Source organism: Penicillium psychrosexuale, assembly GCF_028828465.1.
Source record: "Penicillium psychrosexuale strain IBT 29551 chromosome Unknown utg000005l, whole genome shotgun sequence".
Taxonomy (NCBI): Eukaryota; Fungi; Ascomycota; class Eurotiomycetes; order Eurotiales; family Aspergillaceae; genus Penicillium; species Penicillium psychrosexuale.
This window is the reverse complement of record NW_026643190.1, coordinates 1,701,582-1,725,603: the sequence shown is the minus strand read 5'-3', so window position 1 is coordinate 1,725,603 and position 24,022 is coordinate 1,701,582. Positions and strand designations below refer to the sequence as shown.

The 24,022-nt window shown below is 48.2% G+C and overlaps 10 protein-coding genes across 10 annotated transcripts; 4 read left to right on the top strand and 6 right to left on the bottom strand.

The window, feature by feature from the left end:
- Positions 1-855: 855 nt before the first annotated feature.
- On the bottom strand, positions 856-1,120 carry N7518_009568 (uncharacterized protein; the record flags this gene model as incomplete). Its single annotated transcript, XM_057190494.1, has 2 exons — positions 856-1,046; positions 1,093-1,120. The coding sequence occupies 2 exons, from the start codon at positions 1,118-1,120 to the stop codon at positions 856-858; spliced, it is 219 nt and encodes a 72-aa protein (XP_057038150.1).
- A 287-nt stretch (positions 1,121-1,407) lies between these two features.
- Positions 1,408-3,440, bottom strand: N7518_009567 (uncharacterized protein; the record flags this gene model as incomplete). The annotated part of the gene is made up of 7 exons (XM_057190493.1): positions 1,408-1,587; positions 1,654-1,781; positions 1,847-1,921; positions 1,980-2,603; positions 2,662-2,751; positions 2,807-3,120; positions 3,208-3,440. 7 exons carry the CDS (start codon positions 3,438-3,440, stop codon positions 1,408-1,410), a joined length of 1,644 nt encoding a protein of 547 aa, XP_057038149.1.
- Positions 3,441-4,606: 1,166 nt separating this feature from the next.
- Positions 4,607-6,151, top strand: N7518_009566 (MATE family efflux transporter; the record flags this gene model as incomplete). The annotated part of the gene is made up of 2 exons (XM_057190492.1): positions 4,607-5,195; positions 5,250-6,151. 2 exons carry the CDS (start codon positions 4,607-4,609, stop codon positions 6,149-6,151), a joined length of 1,491 nt encoding a protein of 496 aa, XP_057038148.1.
- An 811-nt stretch (positions 6,152-6,962) lies between these two features.
- On the top strand, positions 6,963-8,603 carry N7518_009565 (agmatinase; the record flags this gene model as incomplete). The annotated part of the gene is made up of 9 exons (XM_057190491.1): positions 6,963-7,103; positions 7,163-7,259; positions 7,326-7,416; positions 7,484-7,567; positions 7,621-7,842; positions 7,891-8,108; positions 8,165-8,257; positions 8,314-8,464; positions 8,516-8,603. The coding sequence occupies 9 exons, from the start codon at positions 6,963-6,965 to the stop codon at positions 8,601-8,603; spliced, it is 1,185 nt and encodes a 394-aa protein (XP_057038147.1).
- Positions 8,604-10,921: 2,318 nt separating this feature from the next.
- N7518_009564 (FAR11/STRIP family protein) lies at positions 10,922-14,325 on the bottom strand (the record flags this gene model as incomplete). Its single annotated transcript, XM_057190490.1, has 5 exons — positions 10,922-11,747; positions 11,798-11,927; positions 11,983-12,125; positions 12,178-12,290; positions 12,343-14,325. 5 exons carry the CDS (start codon positions 14,323-14,325, stop codon positions 10,922-10,924), a joined length of 3,195 nt encoding a protein of 1,064 aa, XP_057038146.1.
- Positions 14,326-14,682: 357 nt separating this feature from the next.
- Positions 14,683-15,485, bottom strand: N7518_009563 (phosphatase PAP2 family protein; the record flags this gene model as incomplete). The annotated part of the gene is made up of 3 exons (XM_057190489.1): positions 14,683-15,137; positions 15,197-15,386; positions 15,438-15,485. 3 exons carry the CDS (start codon positions 15,483-15,485, stop codon positions 14,683-14,685), a joined length of 693 nt encoding a protein of 230 aa, XP_057038145.1.
- A 696-nt stretch (positions 15,486-16,181) lies between these two features.
- N7518_009562 (RBR-type E3 ubiquitin transferase) lies at positions 16,182-18,170 on the top strand (the record flags this gene model as incomplete). Its single annotated transcript, XM_057190488.1, has 1 exon — positions 16,182-18,170. One exon carries the CDS (start codon positions 16,182-16,184, stop codon positions 18,168-18,170), a length of 1,989 nt encoding a protein of 662 aa, XP_057038144.1.
- Positions 18,171-18,611: 441 nt separating this feature from the next.
- N7518_009561 (uncharacterized protein) lies at positions 18,612-19,481 on the bottom strand (the record flags this gene model as incomplete). The annotated part of the gene is made up of 1 exon (XM_057190487.1): positions 18,612-19,481. The coding sequence occupies one exon, from the start codon at positions 19,479-19,481 to the stop codon at positions 18,612-18,614; it is 870 nt and encodes a 289-aa protein (XP_057038143.1).
- A 918-nt stretch (positions 19,482-20,399) lies between these two features.
- Positions 20,400-22,792, bottom strand: N7518_009560 (uncharacterized protein; the record flags this gene model as incomplete). Its single annotated transcript, XM_057190486.1, has 5 exons — positions 20,400-21,091; positions 21,145-22,456; positions 22,525-22,567; positions 22,626-22,633; positions 22,688-22,792. The coding sequence occupies 5 exons, from the start codon at positions 22,790-22,792 to the stop codon at positions 20,400-20,402; spliced, it is 2,160 nt and encodes a 719-aa protein (XP_057038142.1).
- Positions 22,793-23,107: 315 nt separating this feature from the next.
- N7518_009559 (MMtag domain-containing protein) lies at positions 23,108-23,927 on the top strand (the record flags this gene model as incomplete). The annotated part of the gene is made up of 3 exons (XM_057190485.1): positions 23,108-23,148; positions 23,212-23,495; positions 23,581-23,927. 3 exons carry the CDS (start codon positions 23,108-23,110, stop codon positions 23,925-23,927), a joined length of 672 nt encoding a protein of 223 aa, XP_057038141.1.
- Between the last annotated feature and the right edge of the window lie 95 nt (positions 23,928-24,022).

Below are 24,022 nucleotides of genomic sequence, written 5' to 3'. Positions count from 1 at the left end.
GACGGTTGCTTTGGGGTTGGAATATGTCAAAAAAAAAGGATTTGGAAAGTGGGAGGAGAGTCTTTCTAAGAGGAGAAGAATGCCACAGAGGGCAGGGTAAAGGGGCGGCCGCTTAGCAAGACTAAAAGAACTGGCTGGTTAGTAAATATCTATTTGAATGTTTGCTTTTTCGAGGAACCCAATCAAGAAGGCTTTTGAATCTTTTCTTTGTTTGTTTCCCCACATCAAATTAAGGACTCCACCGGCTATCGAACCGGAAACTCAGTAGCTGCATATTGTGGCTGCGATACATGATCGAGGGAGCGGATTGTATCCACGATGGACGATCGGTTCGAATTCGATAGTGTCGATTTGGAATTATCTGCCATCGTCTTGTAACCGAGGCTTCTCCTAGTAAGTTAGCTCTTAGTCGACCAATACCATGCAAAAAAAAATCGGTATATACCCCTGGATGCCCATGAATATCAACGGCACCTACTTCCTAAATCAGAACGCTAAGCTTATTGGGGTTCTTAATGCGGATGATTGCATGTCGGAAACTTCGAACATTCTTTGGGCTTCTCAAGATTAGCCAATATTTCTGCGGCGCTAGCTGGATATGGGAAAGTGCTCGGACCAGACCATATATCAACCCTAGCCACCGTTAACAATCTCGGGGGTATATATTGTCACCAAGGCAAGCTAGATGAGGCCGAGCATATGGATCCCACAAGAAGATAGAATAGCACTGCACCTGCCTGTTTGCTGGTGGTTTTCTCTGGTCATCTCTCACCATCATAGAAAGAAAAAGGGATCGTGCACCGCGAGCCGGAGAAACAGCTACGAACATGTAATTGAGGCTGAACTTCAATTGATTTACAATCGTTTCGTCCCACTATGATCTACCCCAAGGATTATTTCCATGTAGTAAGTAGTAGGTAAGTTAGCAAGCAAAAAAAAAGTCCAAAAACTAATGGGACGAGCCGGGATCGAACCAGCGACCTTGCGAACTTCAATCGCACGCTCTCCCAACTGAGCTATCGTCCCATTTGGGATAAAGATAAAAGCTTAATTTAATATTATAAATCAAAAGTTCTTGCCGGTGTAACATACAACCCGACACGACATAGAAACCCACCATGGTCCACGGTTTAAAAATCTTAAGAATTAGATAGTATTATGAAAGATGCCTAAAAAAATTCTATTCATCTTGATATTTACATCGTTCTCGGGTTTCTACTGTCTTGCCTTGGCTCGGTTGGTTCTGATTCGGATCTCGTACACGTCAACAGTACAACAGTCGGAACGAGAAAGGTTGCTACCCGAGTTATCCGGTTGACTAATATGAATATGAAGAATATATGTTGTAATAACTAGTAGTTGAATAAATTGGGTCCCATATATGGCTCCATAGAGCAGGCCCCCGAATCAAGGATCCATATCAAACTCCGGATTGACCCATGAAGGCTGAGGTGCTTTTGCGCGCATCCAAGCCCCAAATATATGTAGACCACCAAACACCAAACACCCGCCACCAAGTACAATAAGTCCTTGGGCAGTGAATGTCCAAGTCCAACCAGAAGACGCTTGCCAATTGGCAATGAAGAACTACGAAGAAGTCAGTTATCAACATCCACTAAATAGCTCATTATCAAGGTAGATTGGACAACATACCGGATTGATAAAAGCACTCAAGTTCAGAAATACGGCGTAGAATGTGATCACGCTCGTTGTTTGTAGTGGGTAGCAGTCCACAATGTAGCTACTGGTTACAGTATTTCCGATCTGGATACCAGCGGCAACTAGAGGATTGATTGTCAGCACTGCGTCGAATGATATGTTATATATACCGGAAGATAGAACTCACATAGGAAGAATGCCACCTGGCCTACCATCCAGTGGTAGTTTTTGTCGATACTGATTCCCCAAACAACCAACCCAACTATGATAATCACTATTGTCAGTCGGGTTCAACATATAGTCTGGAAAGTCAAACATACCAGTGGTGATCAATATAGCCGGGTACGCCAGCCACAACCGCATCTCCGGAACGCGGATATTGCCATTCCTCTTCGCCAGCTTCTCGACAATAAAGTCACTTAATCGTCCAGAGCACCCAATCTCCGAGAGGACAGTCCCAAGGAACAGCCCAAGGAACAGCAGTCCCTGGATCAGAGGTGTGTAGTTCGGATATGCCGCCGGTACCATCGTGATAACAGATAAAACCCACCAGTACCAGACGAAGCTGAATCCGACAACTGCGATAACCACTGCGGATAATTGGAACGTCAACACAAACCGAGTGATGGAGTCCCACGGCTTGGGATGGCGCATGCCGGGAATAGGACGCCAATTGATGAAAGGGAGGTTCTTTGTCCGGCGTAGCTCGGAGGGTAGGGTCTCCGGAGACATAGATGTCGCCGTGTCGTCTCCTGCTATTTGCTTTTCAACATCACTCGGGAGAGCTTCGTTGCCGTCAAGACGGGGCATTTGCTGAAGCATCTTGTTGCGGGGGTAGAGGGTCTCGGGCATGAAGAAGAGTTCGAGAAGTAGTAATGTCGCAAAGAGGATTGCGTTGAACCAGTTTATCCATGGGGCACTGACGAGATCCAAAAAGCCGCCAACTGGTAATAAATCTCAGCATATGACACATTGGAGTTTTGACATGTCCGGACAACTTACAGGTAGGACCTAGAAGCAGACCAGCATCAATTGCTAGAACCCACAAGCCAAGCTTCTGACCACGCTCATAATCAAAGAACAGATCGGTCACTGTCAAACTAGATGTCAGATACAAATCTTGTCTGGATGATTGATTGAGACATACCGACTGCCATTCCGACTGTAGATGCTGGGCTCACTCCAAATCCTTGGAAGAAGCGAGCAACCATATACCCCGAATAGGAATCAGCTCCAGCAGCACCAATGGTCGAGGCCAGCGATATGGTTGTTCCAACTAAGAACACCGCCCTTCGGCCAAAGATCTCACCAAGGGATGACCATATGAGTGGTCCGACGGATAATCCTAATGCTGGCACGGCGACTGTCCAGTTGACTTGCGAATAGTTGATCGAGTATTGATCTTGAATCTCTGGAAATGAGGGAACTGTGGTGGTTGTGAGGTATGTGAATAGGAAATATCTAGCAGGGGTTAGTGAGATGTCAGCAAGACGTGTAGATTGTTGCTGGCAAGTGTCGAGCATTCCTCGGAGCTGATTTGGTACATACTTGAACATAACGATAGATAGTATGCCATTTTTCTGAAGGCTTGACCAATTTAATGGATCTAGGGGGTCTGATGTTGGCTGGGGGTGAAGTCTGATTCCGTTTTTGTCGACGGCTGCATTGTGAAGGACTTGGGTGCCCTCCATGGGAGTATTGGCTGGGTCGACGTCGTCGTTTTTGTTGTCTTTTTCTCCGAACTTGCGTTTGCCATCGATTTCTGTTGGGCAAGATGCCATCTTGTAGACTCTTGCGTTTGAATACGTATCCAAGAGTATATAGGCCGGCAGATGACTATGATATTAGAGCCCGCCTTGATCTGGGAGATGATATATATAAGACATATATACTAGATCTGTCGATTATCTGTTGCCATGTGCTGAACCAAGCTTTGGCTGTCTATTGGTCGTGCTGCCGGGGGGCCCGGGGTAGAATCTCGGAATCTCCTGATGAAAGGGCCTAGCTGATAAGCACCGCATTAGGGTTTCTATAATTCCACGAAGCACGTTTCAGCCTATTACATCAAACGAGCCTCGGAGTATGAAAGCTATGGCACTGCATACTATTATAACCATTGTTTTGATTATAAAAGTCGTCCTTAGGGGAAGTCATATCATCTCATTCATGAGGTATACAACTAAACAGTCAAGTTACAGTCAAATCACAGTGATTCTCTTCTTGTTCCCTTTTGTGTACACAAACCATTAGAATGGTTATTTCATAACTATCAGGATTATCATTGCTGCAAAGAGCCCGCCACTATCAAAGTGACAGGAGTGCTGAGGACGTCGTCTGCATGCACCAATCAAACTGGCCAGAGACGATGATAAGAGGCGAAAGATAAGGCGCTCTAGTCAACTTCCACTTCGAGGCAACAATTAGAGAACATCAGTACTTCCCCATGTTAGAGATCAAGACTAGATTGATCGATTCAATTTCATACTCCAATCTTGAAGCCACAGAAGTGTTAGCTCTAACATGTTCGCTTGTTGTATACCGAATACCCTACCGCGTCGAACCGTCCGGTATCGGACTTGAACTTGAGATACTCGACCAACAGAAAAATACACATTTCATGGCAATTATTGCTTTGATTATCTCAATCATACTGGCTATGTATTATGTATCCATTGTTGAATACGCATGTAGCGAATTTTCGTATTACTGATTGGTACCAGATATTCGTGCATATACAAACTCCACGCTGGCCGTAGCATCATCTTGAAATAAATTCACACTTTCCGAATCAAAAGCAGTTTGCTAACAGGAAGTATTTTCGCTTCTTCCAACTCCCTTGCTTAACAAGTGGAAGAACTCACACCGTACTGTGCCCCACTTCCTAAAAACCATCACATATTGAAGCCGGAGCCAAATTTACTACGAAGCACATATCGCCAATTCCATCATGCCCAACCCCTCCAGCAATGGAGGCTCAAGTCACCAACCAACCGAGTATACTTCCCTCCTCGCCAAGCCCATCGACGATGGACCACCATTGAACGACTCCGAAGATGAAAGTCCATTCTCGCGAGCCCTCATCCTCGCCGAGTTCTGGCTCTTGCTGAAAGACTCAACTCCCGTAATCTTAGCCTACACTCTGCAAAACAGCCTTCAAACAATATCGGTGTTGATCATCGGTCGCTCATCACCGGAGAACCTCGCCGCGAGTGCATTCTCGCAGATGTTCGCCATGGTTACGGGATGGATGATTGCTTTAGGAGGTACCACGGCTATGGACACACTCGCCTCCTCCTCGTTCACGGGAAGCTCCAACAAACATGACTTGGGAATTCTACTTCAGCGAGGCTTCTTGGTCCTGGGTCTTTTTTATATACCCGTCGCTATCTTGTGGGCTTGTTCAGAGCCTGTCTTTTTGTTCCTTGGACAGAGTCCTCAACTCTCACACGACAGCGCGAGGTTCTTGACTTGTTTGATTCCTGGGGGTTTGGGATATATTTATTTCGAGGTTATGAAGAAGTATCTGCAAGCTCAAGGTATGTTTGCACGAGATTGATCCGGGTATGAATACTAACATGACCATCATATAGGAATCATGCGAGCTGGAACATACGTGCTGCTAATTACCTCACCATTAAACGCCGGTCTCAACTACCTATTCTGCTACACATTCAAGATCGGCCTCTTAGGCGCACCTCTCGCAACGGGAATCTGCTACTGGCTCTCATTTGCATTGCTAGTTCTCTACGCACGCTTCATCAACGGCGCAGAGTGTTGGGGCGGATGGTCGCGCGAGGCATTCCAAAACCTTCGCACCTTTGCACGACTCGCTCTTCTAGGCATTGTGCACGTTGGAACAGAATGGTGGGCATTTGAGATCGTCGCTTTAGCAGCTGGGCACCTGGGTACTGTCTCGCTCGCTGCTCAGAGTGTCATTATGACAGCCGATCAAGTTCTCAATACAATCCCTTTCGGAATTGGGGTCGCGACATCCGGCCGCGTCGGTAATCTACTAGGAAAACGAGATGATACCGGTGCGGCGCGCGCGGCGCATACCTCTGCCGTGCTGAGTATGGTTTGTGGTGGCGTTGTGCTGGCTGTTCTTATCGGGACGCGGGATCACTTTGCCAAGATCTTCAATGATGATTCGGATGTTGTGCGTCTTACGGCTGAAGTCATGCCGTATGTGGCGCTTTTCCAGATTGCCGATGGGCTTAATGGGAGTTGTGGGGGGAGTCTGAGAGGAATGGGACGGCAGCATGTGGGTGCTCTGGTTAATTTGGTGAGTTATTACTGCGGTGCATTGCCGTTGGGTATCTGGCTTGCGTTTCATGGCTGGGGACTTAAGGGTCTGTGGGTTGGGCAGTGTATTGCTTTGTATTTGGTTGGAGTGTTTGAGTGGGTTATTGTTGCGCGCAGTCGGTGGGATGTGGAGGTGCAGAAGGCTTTCCAGCGCATGGATGTACATGAGACTTTGGAGGATGCGATTTGAAGGATAGTAGATATTTGATTGGCTATAGAATTAGCTATACATAGAGTTTGTCATCTCAATTAGATAGGAATTGAATTGTTCTTGGCGTTTACAAGTTATTCAACGTCCGCTAGATGCGAAGTATTACAACACATCACTAACGGTTCTACTGTAAACAGCATCGCATTCAATAATACATTACAATATACTATACTATACTATACAACATCCCTATTAATATCCTCCGTTGTCGGACAGGCACACTACCAGATGCTGGATTTGGCAGATCGCCAGCCACCAATGACGACCGGCCGATAAGCCATCGCATATATTAATAACCCTAAATACATCCCCAGTCAGTTATCTTCCCCACTAATATTTATCTCACGTTCCCACTCCCAAGGACTTCCCTTTTGGGACGGGATAGCTTTGCCTTGCATGATGTGCCCTTAACCGCATCCCCCACCAACCGAGGCTCCACCTGACGTCGGTTCCTTAAAGGGAAGTTACGGGGAGCGGGGAGGATAAACGCTGCCTACCAGTGGCAAAGGACTTTCTCTTTGTCTTGTTTTCCCGAGGTTGACTACAATCTTGAGCTCATGAGTGCAGATAGTACGATTGCCGAGTTCCTGTCAATCGTGTCTGTATTAGGGCAATAACGGTAGTGGATTACTATCGCGTGGCAAGCTGGAATGTAGAGAATAAATATCTTAGAATGGATGACTACATATATCATGGAAGGCCCTGCAATTTAGCACCATATCCAAACGACTTGTATTCACTTTGACACTTTCAAGTGTTTCTCTACATAAATTTGAGTCTTGATATCACAATGATTGCCTCCATCGCCGGCTTGGTTGTCCTCTCTGCTCTGGTCACAGCTCATGGTAACCATGACCAGTCCCAGTCCCAGCTTGCTGGTCCACACGAAGGACTCTGGTACAACACACTCCCAGGAGATGGCGGCAAACAGGTGAGCAACCACTTTGATAACATTTCAACTCAAAAGAAGCCATCTACTAAACGAACAAGGCCGACTCCGTATTCTCCGGAATCACAACTTTCGGCCGCCTGCCCTATTTCCCATGCCTGGCCAGTGATGCCGAGAAATACGACATCGCCTTCCTAGGTTAGTCATTACCAGCCGATCGAGACTATCTCATACAATGCCCCTACTCACACATCTACCGAACAGGTGCTCCCTTCGATACCGGAACCTCCTACAGACCCGGTGCCCGGTTCGGACCTAGCGGTATCAGACAAGGTTCTCGCCGCCTCAATCTTTAGTATGTACCAGCCCGGGAAGCAGCGATGCTTATACATAGCACGAACACGGCTGACGATATTATCCAGCGGTGGCTACAATGTGCCTTTGGAGGCGAACCCGTTCACCAGCGACATGCGAATTTTGGATTGTGGCGATGTTCCCGTTACTTCGTATGTTTGCGTTCGACGGGAGATACAAAGACAAGAAACTAATCTCGATATAGATACGACAACGCCTGGGCAATCAAGCAGATCGAAGAGGGACACAACAGCATCCTGATGCGCAAGCCTTACCTTGACGCTGATAAGCCCGGTCTTTCGCGTGCTGGCAAGACCCTTCCTCGTGTTATTACCCTTGGTGGCGATCACACCATCACACTGCCCTTGCTGCGGAGTATCAACAAGGCCTATGGGCCTGTCACTGTGATTCACTTTGACAGTCATTTGTGAGGACTCTTAGCATTACAGCATGGACGATTAACTAATTTGATTAGGGACTCGTGGAAGCCGAAGGTCTTCGGTGGCTCTCCTACTCAGGTCGCGGGTATCAATCACGGCACTTACTTCTACCATGCGGCGATGGAAGGATTGTTGAAGAATGATACCAATATCCATGCTGGTATTCGCACGACCCTGTCTGGTCCTTCCGATTACGAGAACGATGGATACTGCGGCTTTGAGATTGTTGAGGCGAGAGAGATCGATGTTATCGGTATGTTATCTTGTCGCTTCCAAGGTTGGCTCTGTACTAATGATTGTCGACTTTAGGAACGGACGGTATTATCAAGAAGATTCGCGACCGTGTCGGAACTGAAAACCCCGTTTATCTTTCTATCGATATCGATACTTTGGATCCTGCTTGTAAGTCTTGTTCGGAGATGTCTATTGGCTTGTCGGTCGCTAATAATACAATACAGTCGCACCCGCTACCGGCACACCAGAGACTGGCGGTTGGTCCACTCGCGAACTGCGGACGATCATCCGTGGTCTTGACGGCTTGAACTTCATTGGTGCGGATATCGTTGAGGTTGCGCCTGCTTATGATACCAATGCGGAGTTGTCGACAATGTAGGTTGCTTTGAATGGTGGAAGATATAACAGATACTGACTTTTCTGCAGGGCTGCCGCTGATGTGCTTTATGAAGTTCTTACTATCATGGTCAAGAAGGGCCCGTTGACTATTGGAGAGTCATCTCATGAGCTGTGAGAGCTTGTGGAGCTGATGGGTATGTCATTGTGGTGTTTGGGAGCACGGACTTCAGGATTTGGTGTAACGAGTATTGGTTGAGGAGAGAAAGAGAACATCGGAAAGGAGTTTTGCATGTCAAGGACCAAATTGAAAGTGAGACATGATGATATGGTGGCCGAGAGACATCTTCTCCTCCACGATGGCAGTTACTATATACAATGTAATTAGATTGCATTGAAATGAAATAAAATGAAATAAAATGAACCAATGATTTTACGGTACCTCATCTGGACACGTCCGAGAAGTATAAATCTTACTGCGATGTTGTATATCCACGTCAAAGGGATCCTTCGGCATAACGCCTTGCAACTCCCGATGCGGTAAGAGTCCGGCCCAACGCTATGCCATTTTATTAAGATACCCTTTTGAAAGAGCACATCTTTTGGGTAAAAGAACTTGCCATAATTGCTAATACTATTACTATTATAACGGGAATAAAAAATCAAAAATTAATGGGACGAGCCGGGATCGAACCAGCGACCTTGCGAACTTCAATCGCACGCTCTCCCAACTGAGCTATCGTCCCATTTGGGATAAAAGACGATCTCCAGGTTGACACCATCAATTTACAGGATGGTCGCTTTCCTAGGGTTTTAAACGGCATTTACGAATGCAATGGGTAACCATCTCGCAGTACACGAGTGCCTATTATAGGTGCATCCTAATCCCTTTGAATACTACCGGAAGATAGTAAAACAGTAAATCAATCTACGAAGCGATACAATGTATGTATTAAGGCCTGAGAACCATAGAAAGACGTAGGAGAGAAACGGTTATATGTATGCAGTTGGCGCTTTCAACACCAGCAATATTCCTACACGAGCTCATACAGAAATAAACACAGACTGTCCGCCAATATAGGTAGATACAGTATATGCCATAGCGGGGTATCACATAAGCTCATCATCGTCACCCATATCGATCAACTGCATATGTACCAGCGTTTCTCCGAATCACAACTGGATATATATTGTAGCCAATGCGGCGAGTGCCAGGCCATATAATCTTTATAATGAACCTCGGAATGAAACTACAAGTAAGTGGACATGATTACAGAAATATGATCATGGACCTCGTATGACTTTAATGTAACCTATCCTCGCTACTTCCTATCGTTCCTGATTCCTACTTGTAGTGAATGCACGCTATTGCCACTGGTACGTATATATTCAACCCTGCGCTTGAATGGAAATATATTTTGAACCGTGGATAGAAGGCAATTAATTTCGTGATCATTCAAATAATAACTAGTTATCTAGCAGAAATGAGAGGCACAAATATGCATATGCCTATTATGATACGAATGCACACACGCTTTTAGAGGGCTGAATACGACTCGAAGAGGTATCCTGCAAGTCTGAAAAGGTACAGATAATATTCGTAGTAGTAAAGTATGATACAAGGTCTTAGATACTCAGGAGGACTTAGGAGAATCAGATAAGAAGCCATAGTTGCCTTTAGTTTAACTAGTTCTTGGCTTTACCATGATCTTCATCAATTGGAATTCCAAGTAAGTTAGGGTTATGTAATATCATAATGAAGATGACATCATCCCAGATGGGACGATAGCTCAGTTGGGAGAGCGTGCGATTGAAGTTCGCAAGGTCGCTGGTTCGATCCCGGCTCGTCCCATTAGTTTTTGCTTGATTTTTTAGATCAATCGACGTGTGATGTCCGATGAATAAGCCTCGATTTGACGAGAGAAGATCCCTATGCACGCGGGTGGCTAGCTAGAAAGAACACAAGCAACGGAGGTAGTATCAGGAAGCACTTTGAGTTCGGCAACAAGTTTCTGTAGAAGTGAGAACCGTGGGCTGGGATGGAAGGAAGTCGACGTCTTGGCCTTGTTTATTGATAGCTTGCTGTAGATGTTGGATAACATGCCGCGCAAGATAGTTTTGGCGAAGTACCTCGACAGAATTGGGCAAGCAGCTGGGTGTGCAGACGATGAATGTGCGGACCTGGCTTTGGTCAATGATGTAGTCATTGACTGGAGTGGAATGTTAGAAGCTGGCATCGGATACGGGGTATATATAGGGACTTAGGGTTAATGAAAGACGGGGTCGTTGTCGGGATCGGAACGAGGTGTGAGCCCAGCGTCAAGACCTAATCCCCCTAAAATAACTATGGAAAGAGAAAGTAGACCGCAAATCCCGAACATAAACAATAAACATAGCAGTAAAATTGACTACATGACTGACTATGACCAAACAGAAAAGCCACAGCGGGTATAGAAAACACTTTCATTGATCACATTGCCTCAGAAGACAGGAATATCACGGCCACCCCTCCATAGGCAGCGGTACACCGTCCCATTCATTGCCCTGCGTCGCAGGAACACTGACCTCCTCCTCGCAAGTCCCACTAAGTATCTCATCAGCAGCACCGCCCCAGCCCATAGACTCAAGTTCTCGAACAAAGAAATCACGCTCTTCCTCCATCATAGACGCACCCTCTTCACCGCCCATGACATCCTTGTACTGGCGCAGATGCCACCAGTGCGTAAGACCACGAAGTGCCTGTTCCAACGGCAAAGCCTCATCAACCTCAGCATCGACATCAGAGCCAGCGAGCCAGTCGTCGCGCAGCTCCGGGCGGCAGTACAGGTAGATAGCGGTAATGACGCGCATGTTACCCTGGCGCCATTTGCGGCCGCAGTAGGGGACCTGGGATTTGAAGAGTTTGAGGGTGTAGAAGCGGAGATACGGGTCTGGAATCTTGAGGCCCTTGCGGAGAATGTTGCTTGATTTGTACTGCACTAGTAAGAGGCAGCGGTGGGCTTTGTTGCGCGTGATCTTTTGCATGATGTGTAGGTAATTGATGGCGGAGAAGAAGTTGCGGAAGGAGAATACTTTGATTGGTTCTTTGGGGAGGGGCGCGGTTGGGTAGCCTAGTTCGTCGACTTCGGGGCGTGTCGGCCCGTTGAAAATATCCGCTAGGGATTCCTCTTCGGAGAGACTTGCCATACTGCCGTTTGCTGTTGGGTCGCGGTGGCGGGAGATTGGGGGTGGCATGGCTTCGTCTTCACTTTCGGTGTCGCCACCGGAGTTTTCATCGGATTCCAAGGGGAAGTCCGTGTTGTTTTGACAGAACTGGAAGAAACTAGTTTTTGTGTTAGTGAGCGAGCTAGCGAATGAGATTGAGTAACCTACGATAGATCTTCGCGGTCATTCTTATTTGCCACCGTTTGGTCGACGTCTTGGTGTGCGAACATTTTGAGAATCAAGGGGATGTAGTTGGAGTCAAGTAGCAGCTGTGTCATGTATTCGAATTTCAAGATATCTTGATGAGTTAGCGGCAGATCAGTAAGACAAAAACACCCAGATTTTACACTCACGGGATCGCTTAAACCACTTAAGGAGAAGTAACAGAGTTCCAGACACGGCTTTCCCGGTGATCTCGCGGAGTCGAATGTTGTCTAGCTCATCGATGGATGCATCGGAGAGGAGATTGTGAGAGCCGTTCATGGAATGACCGTTACTAAAACTTATGTTAGAACGAATTCGTTGTTATTGGAAGTGTCTGAGCTCACCTCATGCCCTGCGTAGTCTGGCTAGTAGCCTGGCTGACCACTGCGCTGACATTTGTCAAGATGATTTTCAAGAATACGATGGTGATGGACTGAAGGTGAGATAGAGTATGGGTCTGGTAAACAGTAAGCGAATATCGAGATTAGGTCTCGAAACCGTGCACTCACATAAAACGAGTCAACCGCATCCAAGCGCCGCTGGATATCAGGATCATCTGTCTCCTTCTCTGCTGGCTTCGGTTTAGGCTCGGTCTTCTCCTCGTCACCCAACAAATTCTCCTCGTCACCTAACAAATCTAGATGTTCGAAATCATCTGGCAAATCATCCGAAATGTTGTCAGGGAAGTGAGCAGCGTCCTCGGAATTCCAGCCACGGTCGTACTGCATAAAGTGTTCACGCTCCTGCCAAAGCTGTCGCATCGCACGAGTCATTTTCACATGGGTCGAAAAGAGCTTTCCGGCTTCAATAATTGACGCAGGGACATCACTGCCTTCCCATTTCTTTCCAACCAAGGCATCCTGGCGTTGCGTTGTGCCCTTCCCGCCAATGCTGTTGCTAGAATCATCCAGGGGAGGGTACATGAAGGGGAAATTCTGGTTGGTCTGATAGTTCTGTTTCTTCCCAGCTTTCCCTCCTGGGCCAGCGGGAGATGGCGGTGGGGATGGCGCCGGGGTTGCGATATGAACGGCCTGTTGAAGGATAGAGCCATTTCCACCGGAAATCGAGGGGGCAACACCACAAAAGATACCACTGGACGAGTTCATCTTGGCTGCATTGTGTGGAAGAGGGGGTAGAATAGAATTGTTCTCTAGTTCTAGCGGAACGACAAGTGGCGGAGGGTTGTAAGCTGGGTATTTGGAAGTGATTTCCTGGCGGAAGAGATGATAGTCCAGAGGGGAGGCGTATAAGAATGGTGTCCTGCGTTTGGCATCATCCTTCTCAGAGAAAACATCAGGCTCTAGTACTTCCTTTGCGCGCTTTAAATCTTCGATACCGCCAAAGACGAGAAGCAGCGACTTCCACAACAACAGCAGGATCCTGGTCAGCGGAATATTGGCAGATTCGTCCCAGCGCAGTCGAGCGATGATTTCAACAATAGAGACCAATAGATTGGGATTAGAGCTGGTCAGTGCATCGCGGATTGAGCTGCACTGAGGGTCGCGCGCCTGTTGCCTGCGACCTACTTCTACGGCGAAGTATAAGCTTGTAAGGACCAAGTTGGCCTCACGCTCCGGGGCCGCAATATCGCCAGGGTTAATTCGCTCGTAATCAATGTCACTAGTGTCAGATCCGAGTCCTGAGCGGGTCTTATCAAAAAGGCGACACATGTACTGTACCAATGCAGTAACGCCCGAGCATTCCTCGAGAAGGGAAACATTCTGTTCGATGCACTGAATCTGCATTGACTTTAGCAGTGGCGTTTCGGCTGCTGACTCGGGATTTAGATCAGAAGGATAGTCGGGTGCCACTCTCCCACCGCTAATACCCCATACACCAGTGACCACATAGCAAATGGTTTCAAGGGCCTCCAATCGCGCGGAGACTTCAGAAAGCTTCAGATCCTCAAGCATCCGAGTAATAAACGAACGACGTAAATCTTTAGAGGCCTCAAGCCAAGGCACCCCGGGCGTGTCTCGCTGGCGTCGCTGGCAAAAGGTAGGCCATTTCTTGTTAAAAGTCCCTTTCATGCCCATCAACATGACACGATCAAAGGCGTTATACTGGAACCACTCGTCGAGCTCATCGGGGAAAGATTGTGCATCGGCATATTCAAAAGCATAGGCTGGTTGCTCGATCTTGGGCATTTCACCCACAAGCTTCCGCAACTCCGATAAGCTCAGAGAGCTCGCACCCCGGTCCGTGGTCTCCTGAACGGGAGCTGGAGGGGGCGGCTGCATCGGAGGAGGTGGAGCAGAGCCTTCACGACGAAGTTCGGGTCGTTTCATAAATTTTTCGGGCGCAGAGAACTCCGTCTCAGGAGCGGGTGCGGCCTGCGAGGCCTGTTCCTGGCGGAGCCCCTCAGCGACCTCCTCCAAGAGTTGGTCGTCTGAAACTGGCGAGATATCGGTCCCAGTTTGGTCGACCTCATCCGCCTTGACAATATGATGCTCCTGCATAGTGGATTCGGGTGGATCTGAAGGCGCGTCCATCATTGGGGACTTGTTGAGTTGTTGTGTTCCTGGCAGAAAGTTGTTCGGTGGATCGATCACCAGGGTACCAACGCTCCATACATCAGTTAAAAGAGCGAAAAGAAGGGAACGAAAATTAGACGAAACTCATGTAAATGGACCACTACACATTTTGTAAAGTCTTCGCAATGCACGAGGGGTGTGGCTGCGGTGTTGATGCGGGAGGCCAGCTGACACGTGACCGGACTACAAAGCCATTGTGTACGAGATTTACGGAATAGGTAGAAAGAGTCAGAATATAATTGATTTCAGGCAGTTAAATCAACAGGCAGGTGTCCGCTCGCTACTATGGTAGTATACGCTAAAAGGGGGTATCCCTTACTCCGACTTCTTCCCACTGAGGCCGAGACGCTTCAACCTCTGAGACTCCCACCGTTGCCAGCCAGCCTCAGCCAAGTCTTCACTTAAGACGAGATCACGGATTCTGACTAACCGGGACACAGTGCTTTCCATGGCCCATTCGATCAACCCACTGCTTCGGAGCAGGCTGGTGACCATGAACCAGCCGCAGGCGCATACGAATCCAGCGGCACAGCCAGCAAGGACTTGTCTCGGGGTGTGGTAGTTGAGGTAGACGCGACTGGCAGCGACACCTGCAGCTCCGATGCAAAGGCCTAGCATGACCAGGACTCGTAATAGGACGGCAACATTGGGGTATGAGCTGGCGGAAGCTTGGCTGTGACGGAAGAGAAGGAAGAAGGTGAGGTAGACGGAGAAGAAGGTCATGAATTGGGCGTGTGAAGATGGCATTCCATATCCCTTGCCGAACATTTCTGCGAATTACACGTGTTAGTTTTGGAAGGTACCCAGACCATGGACATCGCCGACTTACCCTTCGGTCGCTCTTCCTTGATGAAACGTTTGAGGACAAAGTTCAAGGCTTCACAACCCATCTGCCCTACAAACATCAGGATAACTTCCACCTCCCTTGTTGACCAGATCAAGGTTGCATAGGAAACGCATAGTGCCTGAGGAATCAGGGCTAGCCATGCTGAGGCAAAGGACAGTCGGTCCTCAGGGTTCTGGAAACATAGTCAGTGGCAAGTCAACAGAGATATGATGACGTAACTAACGTAGTGGACATGAGTCAGAGACAACGACGCCAGCGGAGTGTCTCCCATAATGAATCAAAAGAGTGAATGGAGGGAAGTTCGAAAGTTCCAGAGACCCCTAAATTCGGGAGATTTCCATTTCAGGGATATCCCGATGCCAAGCCTTTTTCCCTTATCGGCGATAAGCAGATTGGGCAGCGGGGACTTCCAGGGCTTTTCGACTTGGCGAATTATTTTTCCTTCATATCTTCAGGCATCCGAGGGGATTTGCCATTCTTTTTGGGGTTTTTGGTTTCTTCATATCTTCATCTCTTCACTCGTCTCCCTTCTAGTCACTTCACTTTCAAACAATGACGCCGTTGTTCTCTATCCAAACCCCAGACTCTCTATTGCATCATCTTTTAGACCCCTCCCGACTTTCAGCCGAACATTGGCCCATAGAAGGAATACTCGGCACCTCTTCGTCTTTGGTTGGTCTGAATTTTTACCAGGATCTCAGTCACAACGCTGATTCGAAGGGAATCTTCCTGCAGGATATAAACCTCCCTTTTGTGCCCGATCGTCCTTAGTGACAGTTCACTTGAGATCGGTCATCATTACCTTCAGATTTTTTTACGACAGTCATGAGCCAGCGTTGCTGAGAGTTTTTTCAGGAGACACCATTGTCTCCAACTTGCGATCCACTAGCGTTATACCGGAGGCAAATATATAATCACCCCCACCTGAGAAATCTTCACAAGTGATCATACTCGGTTTCATCCCGCCATGACCGAACTCGACTTTCCAGAGGACGAGCGCTCAGTCGAGCTTTCCTCGATTGCTGCCATCTTTCCAGAGATTCAAATCGATCCGTCCTCTCCGTTCAAAGCCGTTCTCGATCTTCCAGTCGCACCTTCCTCCCCGACCTCAATATGTTTTCAGCAACCGCTTGATCCTGCAGCTGCCGCCATCACCCCTCCAACCTCATTGGACGAGTCTAAGGGAGAACTAGACCAGCCGCCTATTAAAGACATCCATCTCCTCTCGCACCTACCTCCGCTTAACCTCGAGATTGAATTGCCAGAGGGTTATCCAACCGAAAAGCCGCCTATCGTCCATCTAAAAACGATCCCCTCGTGGCTACCTCCCTCCGTCATCGATCAATTATCCAACGATTGCAACCGACTTTGGGAGGAATGCGGAAAGGATCTAGTCGTCTTTACCTATATTGACCATCTCCAGCAGCTGGCAGAAACTGCTTTCAATATCCAGAATCCGTCGGGAGAAATATATTTATCGCGGGACTTGAAGATCGGACTACTAGACTACAACAAAAATGCCGAGCGGGAAAAGTTTGAGCAGGGGACTTTCGAATGTGGGGTATGCCTTGAACCGAAGAAGGGCACCGTTTGCCATCGATTACTTCGCTGCTCCCACGTATTCTGCATTCAATGCTTGCAGGATTTCTACAATTGCTGCATCACCGAGGGTGATGTTGACAGTGTGAAATGCATGGCGCCAGATTGCGAATACAACAAGAGACCTGTAGCTGTACCGGGCGACGGCCAGACCCCGCCCCGCAAGAAGCGTGATCGTACTCTGGGACCAAGCGAGCTACTCCAGATTCCTTTGGAAACTGAAATGGTTCAGCGATATGCATTCCTCAAGAGGAAGAAGAAGATTGAAGCCGATAAAACCACAGTCTATTGTCCACGACAATGGTGCCAGGGAGCTGCACGTTCTAAGCGGCACCCCAAGCCAGAAGATCCTATGTCGGATGACTTGGATAGTTCTGACGAAGAAGATGGATCCGAGGCCCGCGGCGAAGTAAACGATGGAGAGCTTCCTCCTATGGCGGAGCGTGTGTCTATCTGCGAAGACTGCAACTACGCGTTCTGCTGCGTCTGTAAGAAGGGCTGGCATGGTGAACTGGTACGCTGTTTCCCACGCCGCGACGGCGAGCCCACAGAGGAAGAAAAAGCGACCGAAGAGTACTTGCGTCTCTACACTACCCCTTGTCCGACTTGCAATGTGCCCTGCCAAAAGCAAATGGGATGCAATCACATGCGCTGCTTCCAGTGTGACACACACTTCTGCTACCTTTGCTCGGCCTGGCTGTGTGCAGACAACCCATACAAACATTTCAACGACGAGAAAGGCCAATGTTACAATCGTCTTTGGGATTTGGAAGGTGGTGATGGCATCAACCCCGACGGGGCTGAAGCACTTCACCGCATCCCAGACGCACTCCTAGACTTCGATGATGACCCACCTGTGGTAGACATTCACGAAGAAACAGACGAAAGTGATGACGACCACCCTGCATTTGAATTTGATGATGATGAAGACGACCTTCACCGACACCCTCCTCCTCCCGCACCCGCTCCGCCCCAAATTAACCGCGGTGGCGGCAGACCTGGTCAGCGTGACCACGCAGCTGCCCGCGCTGCTGCGGCTGAACGTCAGGCTCAAGCTCGCGCAATGGCCGAGGTACGAAACCGAAATGCGAGACGACAAGCCAGACGCCCTGTTCGCTGGGCGGAAGTTCCTCCCCATCGTCTCCCTCCACAGGCAGGTGATCCTAGACGTCCTGTACAGTGGGCAGAGGTTCCAGCAGAACCATTGGCAGACGAAGACGGCCCCATCCGATGGGAGGCTATTGCAATCCGACCAGGTAGAGCGCAGGCACATCCTGGTCTTCAGCGATTTTTGGATCTAGTACAAAACGACCGTGAAGATGAATGGGATAGTGATGAGATGGACGATGACTTCTAGATCGAGGATCTATGTGCACGACTAAACATTCAATGGCACATAAGAATCTTGGTCTTTCCCTATTCAAAAAGCGTCTTAATGACATTGATGCATACAACGACTTGATGTTCCCTTTCATTTTTTTCTTCGCATTTTCCCCTTCATTTTTATTGCATTTTTCATCAATTCCCCCTACGTCTTCTGTCACACCCCGTTTCGTTTCCCTCTTTGCTTTTTTTTTTTTTGGATTTTCTTTTTCTCTGCTTCGTTTTCATATACTAGGTCTTTCTTCTCTGGCCAAGCGCAGGAAATGCCCTTACATACTCCCCCATACATACAACGTGCGTTGCTTGCGCTTCGTCTATTTGATATTCTGCGTTTATATGATATCTCCATAATTCTATGGTTGTCGATCGCTTGACTCTGTCTTTCTGTAGCGGGCATGGGTATGCAATTCCTATGTTAATAAACCCATGCATACCACAACGCGGATCCTTCATTATAATCCTCCATCTTCAACTCCGTGACAGTCAAACCCAACTTGCAATAGGTTTCACAAATCTTCTCCCAGACAGCCTCACCTATACTCTTCGTGTAATCGGAACCATCCGAGTCAGGATCCATACATGTGCTCATAGAACTCGTCATAAGCACGAGATCAAAGTTCGCAGCCATAACCCTCCAATCATTATTAATTTCATTCGTGAAGAGACGTTGAGCCGGTCCCTCAATATTAAGCGGCGTGTTAACAGGCTCAGCTCCACCCAGACAAATCGCAATAAACCCGGAATGCCACTCATAACACTTCAATTGAACAAGCAATTCAAACAACGTGCCCATACGAAGACCCTCATCTTGCCGCGCTGCCTTTTGTTGGTACCAAGAAAGACCCATTCGCCCAATCCCCTTGCGAAACCGTCCGACCGTGAAGACTGGCGGTTGTTGCGTCAGCATACGGCGCCAGCTCGCTTCAGGCCGGAGATATATCTCCATCTTAGCCGGGCTTTTCGCGAGATCGAATTCATCGAGTTTGATGTCCTCTATTCTGGCGCCTGCATTGCTGCTACATTGTAGGTCTTTTGAAGGGAACGCTGATTTGAATGCTTGTGCCAGCATGGGGTTGTAGACTCGTGGATCTGTCCCGCTGTTTTCGCTGGCTGGGATGAAGAATAGGGCTTTTTGCAGTGAGCGTGATCTGCGGATTGGATCTGCCCAGGTGTGACAGACACGCTGGGCGGCGATTAGGGTGCGCATGTCCATTTGGTGGAGGATTGAGATCACGATCTCGGGCATCGCGAGAGCCCTAGTCTGGGCTGGGTGTTGGTCGTGCATCTCTATAGTATGTGATGCTTTTGTAAAATTGAAACTTGAATTCCAGTTGTATAATGAGCTGCGCTGGTGGGGGCTCGAGGTTTTTGTTGATTGCTTGTCTGAGTCAACTGGGCTGAGACCCTTCCAAGGTTGGAAGCGCTTGACTACATTGTACGCAAGGGCATAGGGGCCAGGGTTACTTTCGGATTTAACTAACTAATGCATACAATGGTACCTTAGTGCCTGGATTTGGCCTGATGTTGGCCTTAAACCTGACCGCTTTCAGGCGACAGCTGATCGAATGTTGAAATTGGGACCCCATTTTTTAGCGCCTCTTGGCACGGAGGAACATGTATTAATCCGAGTTCCGAGAGCTCAGCGAACGTCAGATATCAGCGAATGTCGGGATTCTTTTTAATCTAGTATAACAGCTTCTGACCTAATGACTAATTATCCCATAAAGATAATACTGTAAATAATGATTACGGGGTCTTTATGAACGCCTATTATAAACTATGAAGACATTCTAGCGTAAAGAGAGATCTCGACATTCGCTAAGACCCCTCTGAGCAGATATGTAGATGGTCGGGATCGACGGCTGCGCTTTGGCTACACAGTATATGGGGATATTATCTTCCAAGGTTCCAAAGTTGATATCGAAGTGGGACCCGTGGTCTTGGAAAAGAAAACTTTGTTTTAGGTGACTAAACATAGGATTTAAGCTTATTTTGAGCGGAACCAATTAGGCTTATCTCGGTTAGAGCCTCAAGTGACCGCTGTACGAATTGATTACATATTGAACGATGACATATTTTTTCATACTATTTCTCGACTACCAGTATTGAATTTGAGGTGGAATACTGAATTAGATACTCGGACGGGTAGAACATGCCTCTTGCAATCAGGTTTCACGAAGCGTAACCTAATTTTATCATCAGATCAACCTCTCCAGTCGTGCCAAAACTCATAGCTCATGACTGTGAGATCAGAGAATAGCAAAAGCAACCTGTAATGTCGAGAAGGATGGTAACCATGCCAGGTCTCATGAGGTTGGTAGATTTCCGAGGCATAGGCGTGGGTTTCAGGAATTGTAAGGTTCGGGTCTTCGGAGCCAGGGATAATATCCGGGCCAGAGGGACTGAAAGCCCAGGATTCGGGCGGGTTTGCGACATAAGGTTCATCTTCATCTGGGTTGAGCAGACGATGGTTGAATCTCAACTGATCCTTGGGGTTGACATCCTGGGGAATACAAGGGACATCCGGTGGTATCTCAAATCCAGGCATGGGACTTGCAGCAATACCCATAAGAGGTAGTGGTGGACATCCATCGTCCCTCTCCTGGGTGATGAAAGGGAGAAGCCAGTCTAGGCGAAAAGTGTGGCCAATTTCTTCCTGCCATGTAAGAGTGATGATGGCAACTCCACCGGCCTGGGAGGCGGCAATAACGATCCCAAGTTCAGGGAGGTACTTGACCAAGTTTAAGCGATCACAGGAATAGAACGGAGAATGCTCTACCAGCGAAGCAAGTGGAGACCGAGAGATCGTCCGCAATACATGGTCTAATGGATAAGGATTCAGAGTGATGGTATTTCCAGAAAAATGGAGAATAGGGAAAAACCGAGGGTTGGTCGCTGAGTAACAGGTTAGCATTCTAATCTAACACCGAAGCACGTCGCTCACTTACGATGGTGTACAGAGCCTGTCAAAACATCCACTTCAGCAGCAGGTACTTCAGCAGCAAAATCCGGGCCCCATTGCTCATTTTCTTCTTCAACCAAATTGTTAATACCACGTCTCACGCGAATCGAATGACGGCGCGAAGCCACCTGCTGGTCTTGTGATACTTCAGAGCTGACATCAGTGGTGTCAACAGCATCGGGAGGAGATGCAATTTCGGAGGCTTGTAGAGTGGTATTGTTATGCTCCGAGCTCAATGGTTGCGGTCGGAATTTAGTATGAACACAGCCAGAAGGGAAAATATCGTCTTCTAGAAATATGCTCGAAACCGTTGCATGTTCCTCAGCAGCGATTTTCTGAGAAGTGAGGACGGATCTGGCTTCGACATAATCAGCCGCCTCTGTCACGTCGAAAACCACCTGATCATCCATCATGGTTCGCTTTGGGTCGCATCCACAGGCATGAAACTTGAGGAGGTGCTGTTGAACCCTGCGAGGATGTAAAGGCAAAACGAACCACCCCTTTTGCTCTCGACCACTCTCTAAACAATCGTAACTGGAGATATCGACAGGACTTAAGCTGTCCCAGACTCTCCATATGGAGACGTTGTTGAGGATATCGGTACTTATCATCCACAGACCGTTGGGGTCTAATTCAAAGTTGGCAAACGACACGCACGGAATGTTGTCAAAATGACCTCTATAGGTGAGCCGCAGGTTGCGTGTTCGATGACGGGGCATGGACCTTTTCAGACCCTGCATCAACTCTGCATTGTGTATTGATACCCATGTGTTTCCAGAGCCTCCCACATTTGAGGTCTCAGAAGAATCGGGACTGCTATCATCACTTTCAGACATCACATCCATCAACGCAAAAGCAAAGACTGTGATGTCACCCGTGTTCGCGCTGACGGCGATCAACCGAGAAAACTTGTGGGTGGCTAAGCCCCAAGCACTCAAATAAACATGTTCAGCGAAGAAAGGCTTTATTTCATGCGCATTAAATGGTCGGCCGCCTCCATATTTGGCGCTCCTATTGATTGCTGAGAAAATAGCCTCAACATTGTAGCCGGTGACGTTTCCAGAATCTGTCGCTAAAAGCAAAACCTCATCAACCCCCAAATCATCAACAATGATATGATTGATTGTATGAGGCCTAGAGCGATCGATGTATCCAGGCGAATCGGGTTCCCTCATCACCGGGTGAATGATCATCTCAGGTTGGGAGCCAAGGAGCTGGCGAGGTCCACTGGGAATCCATACGTAAATGTCTTCAACTTGAGCTGTAAAAAGCAGATTTCGACGCTGCGAGAAGGCCGCCTTTCAAAATCAAGGTCAGAACTGGGGGAAGATTATACGAAACAGCAACTAAATTAGTAGGTACTCACCAAATTACACCTCCAAGCAGAGACAGTTGGTCTAGGCACATCACTATAGCTCAATGATAATCAGTCACGGTGATTTAGGCAGTACAAACGTAAATACCCACTCAGGAAACTAGCACAAGTCAGTTCATAGTTCTCGCGTGGGGTAATTTGAAGACAAACATACGCGTTCCTCTTCTGCTTCGATATTCAATGCTTGTACCTGGGGCCGATATCGTACGAATTCCCTTTCCGTTTTAGCACGCGTAGAGCTAGTGGGAGGAAAAGACATTGCTGTAGGCGAAGGATGCTTGCAGAGAAGAATACTTCCTTGGATCTGAGCAGCAAGAGTCGTGAATAGTAAGATAAGCAGCTTGCTCTGTCATTGCCAATTGTGGAGAGAACAAGCCACAAGAGACAGAAGGGTGGGAACTTTGTAAACAGATCATGATTAAGCTGGTCGCAAACACCTCCATGGCTGCGGGGAGGTGCAATCATTCGATGATGGAATGGCTGACCGCCCACGCACGGACCACCATTGAGTGCGTACATACCTAGAGCTTCGCAGGGCTTAGGCTTTCTCCTCCGTATAACACGGTTCTATCGCATGATGGATTTGGTTGCTGGTGTACGCAAAGAAGGCAGCCGGTAAGTTCATTCGCTGGTATCATCCTTTTGTATAGGTTGAAGGTTGCTAATTTTTTGTCTCAGCGGCGGCCGCAATGAGTTCAAATGGTCCGACGTCCAAAGTTCCGTCCACCGCGAGAACTACTTAGGCCACTCGGTGATGGCTCCAGTCGGCAGATGGCAACAAAACCGTGATCTTGGCTGGTACGCCAAGGGTGACGAATATGAGGAAGAACGAATCCGCAAAGAGCGAGAGGAACTTCAACGTGTCAAGGAAGCAGAAGAGGAAGCAATGGCGATCGCTCTGGGCCTCCCGGTGCCCCCCAAAGCATCCGAAAACGCCAACATGGTTCCCTTAGGGGGCGCTAGTAGTACCGATGTAGTGCCAAGAGAAGAAGAGATGCCAGATGTCGGAACAACGGAAAAGGACCATCGCTCGAGTCACCGACACAGACGTGAGCGATCCCGAAGCCCGCGACGTGAAAGGCGACATGACCGGGCCGACGATGTTGCACGTGAGAAGGACCGGAGACACCGCCGTCATCACGACGACCGAGAGCGCCCTCACCGCAGCCATCGCCACAGATCCCGCTCACGATCTCGCGGCCGAGATCACCACAGACGGCGCTCAGTCTCCCGTTCTAGGAGTCGACCCAGCCGCAAAGACGAAGAACATCAGAAACGACGACGGATGGAGCGCAGCTACTCGCCGGCTGAGCGTCGGCGACACCCCGAACGCAGACGAGACCGAGACGACTATGATCGCCGCCATTGAGCTACAGACCAGGGATATGAATTGATGCATTAGCTTGGCGTTGGAGGGATCGATTCAAATGCCGGATAAACCATTGCGTACCACTATCAGAATGACCACTATCTAATCTACGTGACGAAC